The following is a 12252-nucleotide window of genomic DNA, read 5'->3' as shown; positions in this document are numbered from 1 at the left end:
AGAGGTACACTGTTGGATCACTCCTTGATCAACTCTCTAGGTAGCAATCACCTAGCAACTCACTCTCTAGGCCTATAAGCATTAATCACTCACTAATCTTGTGCGTAATCGTCTTGGATGATCACTTTAAACACTTTGGTAGCTTGGATGTCTTCTCAGGTGTATATGAACTTCTTTGGACTCCAGCATTCTCAAATGACTAAGTGGAGGGGTATTTATAGCCTCAAACTCGCGCATTAGCCGTTAACCCAATGGCTCTAAAAAGCTGTTAACACCGGATGATCTGGTGAGAACAGTAGTACCAACACTAGATTATCCGGTGAGTACTCTCACAAACTAGCCGTTAGAACCCCACTCAAACCTCTGTGAACACCGGATACTCTGGTGTATACTCCATCTTCATCACCGGACTTTCCGGTGAGTATACCTTAGCCATCTGAGCCAACATCTTCTCTGTGTAAATCGCTCCGGTGTATTCTCTGGTGCACATCACTTTATCACCGAACTATCCGATGTGTTATCATCAGCCAGTCGAGCCAATGCAACCCTCTCTGGAAAATATGCTCCGGTGTACAAATCTTCAAAGCACCGGACCTTCTGGTGAGGTCACTACATTCTCTCCTTTGTCAACAATGCTCCGGTGCATTCCTCCGGTGAGTTCAAATCAATCACCGGATCATCTGGTGGGGTCTTTTTCTTCTTCATCTTTATATTGTTCATTATCCGGTGTATTGTCTGATGCACTTCTCTTCATCACTGGACCTTCCGGCGTGTTGACCTTTGATCTTCAACAGCTGTAACCTTCTCTGGTGGAAATGCTCTGGTGTTATCCTCCTATGAGCACCGGCTCATCTGGTGAGGTTAAATGCCTCTGGACACAATGCTTCAGTGTGTTCAACCATATGAACACCGAACCATCCGGTGAAGTCATTTCTCACGGGACTTTTTCCAATTCAACCAAACTTTGTCCCGGTTTCGGTGGCTTCTTCATGTATTGCACCCATGAGACTTACTACCATATATTCTTGACAAACATGTTAGTCCCAATGACTATATTGTCATTAATCACTAAAATCACAATCATGGCCTAATAGGGTCATTTTTGCTACAGCGGAGCGCTTCTCAAACACCTTATTCGCCCTCCCCTAGTGCAAGATCTTAAGAGCGAGGGTTTCAGAGACCTGCTCTTCCGTTCGCCGGTGCACGCCGATGTCGGAATGGAGTAGACTACAACGTGGCGCAACAAAGAGAGGAAGAGGCAAAAATCCTAATTCTTATATAGACTCAAGTAATAAGAGTGTTCTCAAATTAAGGACTACTCTCTAATTAGTAGTTTATATTCACTGTATCGGATGCACCTATTTAGTATTCACTATATCCCATAGCTCCTTCACGTCTTTGATGTGTATATACACATTACACAGACGATCAACAAGAACACTCAAAATGCATCCCACAAAGATTGTTGTGGCATGTATAAACACCTTTTCCCGTACAGGAGTAAGGGTTTCTTCCGGTTTACCATTAACAACTTAGTATACATTCATCGCAGTGAGCCATAGTGTGACCTTCACTTGCCATCTCTTTAAGTGCATACTGGAAAACTTGCCCGACCTCAGTGTATTGGCAAATCCAGGCATAGTAAATCCTAAGTGTCTATAATAAGGTTTTTGGATTGTTGAAAATATAAGAACTTTTAGGTTTAATTTAATCTATAAATTATTCATGAGCGTAAACCGTTAAACTAACATGTTTATATTATTAGAACATAATCTAGACATATATATGATAGAGCTACATATGACTAGATCTATTTTATTTGAAATTAGAAACCGTAGGAAATAAAGTACGAGTAACATAGTTTTTATGTGCTGGTCCTGCATTGTGGAGGTTGCTGAAGATGCGGGTTGCGCCATGTTCACGGCACAATCAATCCCGTTGACGACGTGTCAGATTTGTTGACGATGACAGCAGATGGCATCCATGCGATCAGAAAGATGAGCCGTGGTGAAAAACTTAATCAGTTGCGTGAAACGCTTTCAAAAACCTTATTCGCCCTCTCCCGGTGCAAGATCTCAAAAGCGAGGGTTTCAGAGACCTACGCTCCCGTTCGCTGGTGCATACCGACGCTAGGATGTAGTAGACTATAGCAGCAGCGCAACATAGAGAGGAAGAGATAAAAACTCTAATTTTATATAGACTTACGTAATGATAGTGTTCTCAAATTAAAAATTACTCTCTAATTAATAGCCTATATTATTATCTCCAACGAGATGGGATTATTAGATATATATAGAAAGAAAACTCTCACATCCATCTTTATTAGCAATATGATACTGATAGATAAAAGACTTCGTAATGAACCGTCTCCTCACGAGATGGGCTTTTAAAATTAATTAAGAATTATTAAAATTATATAAGCTCCTGTATTCTAACAGAATCTTGGGTGCTCTCCGATGAATTACTTAATAAGTTTAGAGCGTGAATTTGCATTTTCAATAGGCGACACACCAGAACAATTTTAGGGGCCTGAAACTCTATTTTCGAAGTTTAGGGCCTGAAACATCATCATCACTTAATAAGTTTACCAGCAGTGCAGCGCCAAGCAGCAAACATCAATTCACATAGTAGCACTCTGCTGAGTCAGCTCATTGCCAAAGCAATCAAGATCAGTGGACACAAAACTGGGGAATTGAATACATGAAAGCTTCAAATGCCATTAGAACGTGGAAATGTACAATCTCAGACCGGTCACGGATTACCTCAGATTACCCTGGGCAGTTTGAATTACCATGAAACAATCACCCAACATCTCTGATGAGAGCGCTATGTTACACTCAGCCGATAGACTCTCCCTTCCCCATCATATGGTTACCACGACAGTGCAGCGAGAATGAAGTAATGTCGAACCTGGTTTGATGCATGACTTGATGTAGGTGGGCAACTGAGGTTACAATTTCATCGAGACGGGTCAATACGACAATTCATGGCCACGCAGTGATATGTACTTCTTAACCCAGATGGCTATATCTTCAGCACAAGCCTGAGCCTGCGGCGTTTGCAGCAGGACGTCTAGCGTGGCAAACTCATGGACTGAATCCTTGTACTCGAGAACAGGGGCATCCACGTTTACCTTGCGGAGCTCCTCCGAGTATGCTATTGCACGATCCTTCATCCAGTCTAGCTCTGCAACGACTGTCAGGGTTGGAGGCATAAGGTTCAACGGAGGGCCTCTTCGAGGTACAAGAGGGTTCACAGCTGGATGGTCCAAACTGAATTCACCCTCAGGCAAAAAGAGTTTCCAGGCGAGTAAACAGATTGACTTGTCATAGAAGTATGAGTTTGCCAATTTCAGTTCTGATTGAGTGGGTGCACTTCCCATGAAGAACGGATACATCAGAACTTGCGCAACAATTCTCACAGGGTCGAGGAGTTTCCCAGCCTCAACAGCTTTTCGTGTCACATAGTCAGCAATATTCGCTCCACAACTGACGCCAAGGAGAACACACCTGTTACCATAAAAGGAGATCCATGTCAGGTACTAGCATAGTAGCATCAGCTGCTAAGTATAGTAAAATGAAAAGAAATACAAGGACATCAGGAAGTCACAGCTGCATCTGTTAATGGGGACATATACAAGTGGAAAGTGGAAGCTCGTGTGTGTCTGACTGCAACATGCAAGCTATTGATGCGGATCATTGGATGAGGGATGGATGCATTAGATCACGGGGATTACATATGAATACATGATGAACATTTCTATGAATAATTGCAAACAGAATTCATCTTACACGCAATCAGGCAAAATAAACAAGAAAACTGAATCTAACGTATATAATTTGTCTTGATGCAACTATATAGATTGCTAAATAAATGTAGGGAATGATTTGTTGAGGCCTTTTCTTTAGATTGTATTAGTGATTTTTTCTTCTAAAAAGTTTAGGGTTCATGTCAACCCTTGATAGTTAAAGTCATGAGCAAAACAAAAAATATCATATATTAGTAGAACATAATGTGATTAAATTGTGACTACTAACAGATTTGGGTTGCCAACCGTAATGAACTAGTTTGATTCTTTCTCCGACCAGGAATGCGACATTGCAAACACAGAAAATACATGATGCAATTAACAAGGCAGTCACAAGGTTAGAAAGGGATCCAACAAATCGTATCGCACCGTGTTTCCTAACTGTGGAGTGATGTTTCCTAACTAAAAATATGTTGCAAAAGAAAAAAAAAAATCAAGCATATAAGAGATCAGGATTGCAACATTGTAGACACAGAAAATACATGATGTTGTTAATAATGCAGTCACAACGTTAGAAAGGGACCCAATAAATCTTATCTCACCATGCACCACGCACCTTACACTTCTGATGCTTCTCAACAGTACTATTCCTTGTCCTATATCCCCTGTGATAAGGACATCACTGCTGCAGATGTGCGCACAACAAGTAATCATCCAGAATCGGTTGTTGTTGCATCATTGCAAAGTCCTATGACACGAGCTCATACACGTCAATTAAATCATGAGGTGAGCTCGTTCCTCAGTGTTCATAACCATATTTATGAGGATGAGATACTACTAAATAATTCTTGTGATGTCTTGTTACTCAGAAATATAAGAGAAGATAGCTCGAGTCGAACCATTGTTGGGGATTATCGGAGCTTGTCGTGATCTTGTTAGAGTTTGTCGGAGCTTATTGGGAGCTTGTCGGACTTCAAGTCGAGTTCCTACACGGACACCAAATTCGTCTCGGATTCAACAAATAGCCGTGCAACAAAAAGAAGATATCTCTATCATACGGAGTCCAATAGAAATGTTTAGCCACATGCCGTGTAATGTTTCCAACGGATACAACCCCATCAACAGATTCCTCGTGAGCGACTCAGAAACCTCAAAACAAGTATACATTGTAACAGATAGAGTTAGAGTCGGATTTTGTTTCCTAGTTTGTTTTGTAGCGTCTATGGGGGCTTGCACGGCCTTAAATAGCGACCAGGTGCAACCAAAATAGTTCGAGTTTTGTTTAAGCATTGTTTTCGCCTAGGGCCAAACAACATTGTCTCTATTTGAGTTTTGCGACTAACTAGATTGACTACTTTGCAGAACTCCACATGTATCAATATATCGTTCTTCATTTAAATCCACAATTCAGATTGCCTTCAATTATTTTTACTTGTTCTTCGTTGCTTGCAGGGATAAGAACTTCGTGTTCAGGCTGATCGTGCCTACGGCAAGGTCAATAACATCCAGGAGTTGGTTTAGCGATCGCCCAGGCGCTCCATTGTCGTACGAGTGTAGTTGGATAGTCAAAGTCGTCTCCACCAAACCGACAAGTGTTCTCTCATCGAAAGATTGGGACAGCCAACCCCATATAGAGGCATATCAAGTAGTATTAGATTTCTAAGTTGATCGGTGAGAGATTTCTGTTTCTCATAGTTAGTTGGTTTCTTTGACCTAAAAAAAATAGTGTTAGATCATCCGCTGTCCAAACCCTTTGTGCCTTGCAATTTCGTTTTGGTATTTGCATTGTTGAACATTTGTTGCATCATCGTGTCGAGTCGCTGGTTTTTAAGTCTAGCCTAGTTTCGAGTTCTTGTCACGTTTTCGTCGCATCACTGCTGCACACGCTATCATCACTGCTTCCACGCACCACTCAAAAGTTTACTTCCGCTCATAGATATTGGCTGCGCAACACCCATCATCCACTGCTTCACGTTTTGCTAGTTTTGTTGTGCTCTTTGCTGGTCAATTGATCATATTGTGCACAAGGAAGGAGAAATAATTCGTTTTCGAATAAAAACATATCAAGAGAAAAAGAAAGAGTTTGATTTGGAGTAAAAAAAAGAAAAAAAAGGAGGAAAAAACAAAAAAAAAAAGAAGAAAAGAAAAGGAGAATCCAAATAGGTCTGGAAATTCGAGTTGTAATATGTTTGGAAAGTACCTCCACTCCTTGTCGTGCAGATTACTCCACGCTACACATTACCATCTTTTCACATCATTGCTTCGCGCCACTGCCACAATCTGAATTGCCGCCTTCTTTTGGATTGTGTCACACCGTGATATCGCTTGTGTCCAGGCTCGTGTCTCTAACACGGTTTAGCTTAGGACCAGCAAGCTTGACTAGTACTTTGAGCAGATTTTCAACGTGCATTGCTGATTTGAATATTACTAATCCTTACTACATATTAAAAGTATTGTCCTGACTCCTCAAAATTCTACCTCGTATGGATTGTTTGGTCGCCGGGCAATCGCTTCATCCAATCTTCAAAAGAACTTTGACACCGTCAATGGCCGTCACCCCCTGTTTTGCTTGGTAAGAACTTGTAAGAATTTGTGAACGGCTTGAGAGTTTGAGAGAGTTGTCACCATAACCTAGTAGCAAATAGGAATAATACACTTGTTTTGTTTTCTTGTTTGCTACTAATCATGCCAGGTTTTCGCAAGAACAAAGTGGAAGATCATGTTTATGGTCAATTTTGTCATCTTCGCCGACATAAGGTATGTGATAATGTGCTAGTTGAAATCAAGTCATCGCTGCCTTTATATACCGAACAATTTGACCCTGATGCTTATATTGATTGGGAAATAGCAGTAGACAACATTTTTGAAAAATATGAATTATTCGAAACATAAAAAGTTAGGGCTGCTACTAGTGTTTTAACCGATAATGCATTAATACATTGGAAGTATTACTGTAGACATGGTAAAGAACCTCAAACTTGGAATATGAAACAGTTTTTGAGAGAGATTTTGTTCCTCAATATCATGCTCATTATTTGCTAACCAAATTGGAAAGCTTAAAACAAGGTAGCAGAACAGTAAAGAAATATTACCATGATTTAAAAACTTGTTTGAGGCGAAGTGGCATAGAGGAACATGCTAAAGCAACCGAAAATAGATTTTTAAAAGGTCTTAATTCAGAAATTCAGGATATGCTTGCTCATGAAACATATAATTCACTCTCATTTGTTTATACTTGCTTGCAAGATTGAAAACCAGATTGAGGAAGATTTGAGGTTATCTAATACTTTGGAACAAGTTGATTCTCATTTCATAGATGTTAATGTTTCTGAATTTTCCGAACCAACTTGCAAAGATGAGATGCATATAATGGAGGACTAGTCCTTTGTGTTTTCCTCCATGCTTAACCTTTTGCAGAACGTTGGGAATAATCCAAAAGAACAAAATGAATTAACTCATCCTTTGCATTCATTGGATGAAGAGGAAGAGGAGAAGCTTGTTGCAGTTATATCATTTGAAACGAACTTGAAAGGTAATATAAATGGTTCTAAACTTAATGAAGGTGCGTGTGATCATGATGAACAACAATTGTCGAGTTTTCGTGCAATTGATGATACGATCGATTTTATTCATGAAACAAGTATCCCATGTGCTTCCATTGATCATATACCTATTGACACGCGTGCACCATGTGAAATAATTGATTTAGATGCTAATTTAGGTGCACCATGTTGATATGAATGATTTGCCTGTTGTTTTGAATGAACCATTTGACAAGATAGATGAATATGATTTGGATCATATGCAATTGGTTAGATATATTGAAGTTTTAGTGAAAATTTTCCTTCCTACTATGTGTTACTTTTTGTTGGATCTACCTATAACCTTGTCACATGCTATGAAGAAAATTTGTGAAATCCCATGTTTGAGATCTTTGACCAATACTTATAAATTTCATTTAATTGGAGATTATGGTGTAAACAATGAGTTTCTTGTTGATAGACTATGCATCACTTATGACAATTTTGTTGAATTAAAACGAGCTATGTTTAGCACCATGCACATTGCAAATTTTAATTTGTTGCTGACATATGATACTTGTACCATTGAAATCATGCTTTGTGACCATGCTTGTTCTGCCTTATATACTAATGTGCTTAGTCCCATACTGCCCATTCATGATTCTATTACTTGCTTGCATAAGGACAAAGGTAATTATGAATACTTTGCTTATATTTGCACAAATAGTTACAAGTTGAATTATGTCTTGCAAATTTGGATATACACATACTCCCGCTTTATGATCCTAATTGCGCAACATAGAAGATATGTTAAAATAGATGACATATACATATAACATGCATACATAATGTCCTTGTTGCTAGCTTATTTTCAGCTTATGGAAAGCCGAGGACAGCTTTGTCTTCAAGAGAGGGGGAATGATGAGATCTTTTTTTTTTATTCCTTAGAATCTTTTTTGATATGTGTTCTAGTGTTGATTTGACAAAATCTTTACATACCTGTTGTTGCTGTTATAATAAATGTTATGAGCATAACAAGCAGACAACGAAAACTGATGACAATTATATATATGATGTATATATGTTGTCGTCTTTGTCTTGTACATTTTTAGGCTATCAAAAGCCAAGGATGGCTTTTCTTGAAGAAGAGGATGATGCGGAGCTCCCTACCAATCACACACTAAATGTTGTTCCACCAATTGCTGTGAATGCTTCAAGTACATCTGGACAGTATGAACTCACAAAACGAGCTGAAAACATTCCTGATGCATATAAAGAATCAATTATGCGAGCATGTGCATGGAAACATGAGAATAAGATGAGTCTGTTCCTAAATACTTTAAATTCTGTTATTTATGAGAATAGTATACTACCTAATGTATTTACTTTGCTTATACTCAGATTTGAAAGAATAGCACAATTGGGGGACAAGGAACAAGACGTGAATCATCTGAATTGAAGTTGTTCCCAACAATACAACTAATTGAAGATGAGCTACCGTCGAGGACAACTTCAATTCAAGAAGGGGAGGATGATGAGGACATCACTGCTGCGGATACGCGAACAACAAGTAATCGTCCAGAATCGGTTGTTGTTGTGCCATTGCAAGGTCCTATGACACAAGCTCGTGCACTTCAATTAAATCATGAGGTGAGCTCGCTCCTCAGTGTTCATAACCATACTTATGAGGATGATATGCTACTAAGCTCGTGCACTTCAATTAAATCATGAGGTGAGCTCGCTCCTCAGTGTTCATAACCATACTTATGAGGATGATATGGTACTAAATAATTCTTGTGATGTCTTGTTACTCAGAATTGTGGAAGAAGATAGCTCGAGTTGAACCTTTGTCAGGGATTGTCAGAGCTTGTCGAGATCTTATCAGAGCTTGGCGGGAGCTTATCGGGAGCTTCTCAGACTTCAAGTCGAGTTCCTACTCGTGGGAAGGTCGGAATCCTGAGTAGGGACAAGCTAGTCAGATTCCGAGGCAATTCCTACTTGGACTCCAAATTCATCTCGGATTCAACAAACAACTGTGCAACAAAAGAAAGATATCTCTGTCATACGGAGTCCAATGGAAGTGTTTAGCCACAGGTTGGAAAGATTACGTCGTGATCTTTCCAACGGATCCAACCCTATGAAAAGATTCCTCGTGAGTGACTTAGAAACCTCAAAACGAGTCGACATTGTAACAGATAGTTAGAGTTGGATTTTGTTTCCTAGTTTGTTTCGTAGTGTCTAGGTGGCTTGCACGCCCTTAAATAACGACCAGGTGCGGCCAAAATAGTTTGAGTTTGTTTAAACATTGTTTTCGCCTTGGGCCAAACAACATTGTCTCTACTTGTGTCTTACGACCAACTAAATGGACTACTTTGCAGAACACCACCTTTATCAATAAATCATTCTTCATCTAAATCCGCAATTTAGATTGCCTTCAATTATTCTTGTTTGTTCTTCGATTGCTTGCAGGGATAAGAACTTCGTGTTCAGGCTGATCATGCCTACGGCAAGGTCTGTAATCTCCAGGAGTTGGTTTAGCGATCGTCCAAGCGCTCCGTCGTATAAGTGTAGCCGGATTGTCAAAGTCATCTCCACCAAACCGACGAGTGTTCTCTCATCGAAAGATCGGGACACCCAACCAAATATAGGGGCATATCACCCTGTTTCTTCTAGCTCCAAAATATTTTTTCCTCTGACCTATGCAACTCCTATATCTCCTTCCTCTCATATCAAACTCCATGTCTACTGGTCTCAAAGCACAGATATGATCAGTGGTTCCAGTATAACTTGTCCTGCTCCCTCCTCTCCTCCCCTCCCCTCCCTCCCTCCCTCTACAAGACCAGTGACCATATCAGAACCTGATGGCTCTCCTACAAACCCTTTTGCATCCATTTTCTCCTGGCTAACTCTCTCCTTCTCGGCCTTGTTGGCTAACTTTCTCCTTCTCGGCATAGTTGCACGAACACCAACCAGGTAAAGATTGACATCACCTTATCAAGAATGCATCTGGTGTGATCCAAAGACCCAATGGCATTGATCTGGGAAAATATTTGAGCATGTGCATCACAGTGACTGGTCTGCTGCTGGTGTTATTAGTTATAACGATTTCAATTGCATAGATCTAGAGCAATCAAAATTTTCACAATAGAACTTGATTTAATTTTTTAATCCAAATTTTGACAAGATGAACTACTTCTGATCTGGAAATAAATCAATATTAGGTTTAAAAAATATTATTTATATTTTGTCAACACCATTCATAAGTTTGTATTGTTCACTCCTACATTCAAATGAACTGCACAGCTTATTGAGAATCAATCATAGCTGAGTTGGCCATGCTATTGGTGGCAATTGTCTGCACCCTGGAACCCAGCATGAATGCGACATTATGCGATTGAGTTGGTTGTGTTCAACTAATTCATACGAAACACAGCTAGGCTAAGAGAATGTCGTGTCAACTTGATCCAAGTATATCAAACAAGCAGATCCATGTACTCATTACTACCACTAAGAAACAAGACATTTCCTGAAGTTGATCACACGCATTGAAGGTTCTCAAATGCAACTCGACCACACATGCCGAGATCAACTATGTTGCGCCCACCCATTCACTAAATACAATCATCATCACCTACCAGGCTACCAAAAGAAAGCATCAATAAGGTATAGAACTAAACCTAAGACGAATGCTAGATTCTCAATAACCAATAACTGCATTTCTATACGCCTCACCAAAATCATGAAAAATATTTTCAACAAGATATCACCCCAAACCCCATGAAAGATGAAACCGCACCTTGACGGATCGGCGTGCGCGGCGAGCCATGGTTCGACCATCGCGGCGCCGAACGAGTCGGCGCCGGCCGCCTTCGCCATGGTCCTTCCGCACGCGGCGAGGTTGGCCTGCTTGGCGATCCATCGCAGCACGGCGACCCCGTCCTCGAACGCAGCGGGGTACCTGCTCTCGGGCGCGAGGCGGTACCCGACGGCCACCACGATGGCGTCGCAGAGGCGCGCGACGCGGCGGCAGAACGCGTCGTTGGCGGCGCTGTCCGCGGCGCCGGTGACGAAGGCGCCCCCGTGGAACTGCACGATCACCGGCAGCTTCCTCGCGGACTGCGCGGTGGTCGGGAGGTACCCGCCGTAGTCGCGCGCCGCCTTGGGGGCCAGCGCGGGCGAGACGCCGACGCCGTGGAAGCTGGAGCTGGCGCGGCAGGAGAGCCCCTGGCCGGGTGCGTGGTCGGGTTGGGGGAAGGAGTTGCGGCGGAGGGGATGAGGTACAGGGCTGACGGCGGCGTGGTGGTGGGGGTTGGGGAGGAAGAGGCGGAGGTGGAGGGAGGAGAGCGAGTCCGGGTGGAGGTCCTTGGTGGCGACGCCGTCGGGGGAGGCGGGGGAGAAGGACGGGTTCGAGGGCGGCGAGGGGCGGTGGTCGGCGGGGCGGGAGGAGACGCCGAACGAGGTGGGGGCGGAGGCGGAGAGGGAGGAGAGGCGGCGGCGGAGGAGGAGCTTGAAGAGGAGGCTGTGGAGCTGGACAGAGACGGGGGGCATGGCCGTCGGCGACTCGCCGGGGAAGGGAGGGTGGGTGGCGGTGGGTCAGATCAGTGGGTAGTGTCTGGGGGGGGGGTGCATGCTGCCATGGATGGCAGGGAAAGGAGAGGTGGCATTTGGCTTTCTCTTTCTCTTTCTCTTTTTGGCCTTTTCTTTTTGTCTTTTTTTGGAGTTTTGGTGTGTGCTTAGGTGTGTTGAACTGTTGATAGGGATGTTTAGCTAGGCAGGATAGGGGCTTCAGGCTTGCTATGGGTATTAATGATTGTACCAAAGAAGAGGTAACACAATATAAATACAGCACAATTGTTAAAGGTGAGTTTAGTGATGTTTTTGGATGAACACAGTATAATTGTTAAAGGTGAGTTTAGTGATGCTCTTGAAGTTGAATAGAGTGGTGTCTCCTTTATATAAAGTTGCAAATTATGGATGGTGAAA

At 42.0% G+C, this 12252-nt stretch overlaps 2 protein-coding genes across 2 annotated transcripts; one reads left to right on the top strand and one right to left on the bottom strand.

The window, feature by feature from the left end:
• Positions 1–2697: 2697 nt before the first annotated feature.
• Positions 2698–11887, bottom strand: LOC133904870 (probable carboxylesterase 16). Its single transcript, XM_062346497.1, has 2 exons — positions 11066–11887; positions 2698–3509 (listed from the first exon to the last, which is right to left on the bottom strand). The coding sequence occupies exons 1-2, from the start codon at positions 11815–11817 to the stop codon at positions 2972–2974; spliced, it is 1290 nt and encodes a 429-aa protein (XP_062202481.1). The 5' UTR covers positions 11818–11887; the 3' UTR covers positions 2698–2971.
• On the top strand, positions 6354–9618 carry LOC133904871 (uncharacterized). Its single transcript, XM_062346498.1, has 3 exons — positions 6354–7280; positions 8382–8499; positions 8685–9618. The coding sequence occupies exons 1-3, from the start codon at positions 7148–7150 to the stop codon at positions 8998–9000; spliced, it is 567 nt and encodes a 188-aa protein (XP_062202482.1). The 5' UTR covers positions 6354–7147; the 3' UTR covers positions 9001–9618.
• Positions 11888–12252: the final 365 nt, after the last annotated feature.

The sequence above is a fragment of the Phragmites australis genome, chromosome 22 (genome assembly GCF_958298935.1).
Source record: "Phragmites australis chromosome 22, lpPhrAust1.1, whole genome shotgun sequence".
Taxonomy (NCBI): domain Eukaryota; kingdom Viridiplantae; phylum Streptophyta; class Magnoliopsida; order Poales; family Poaceae; genus Phragmites; species Phragmites australis.
Note: the sequence above shows the minus strand (reverse complement) of the source record. Positions and strands in the feature narration are given on the sequence as shown.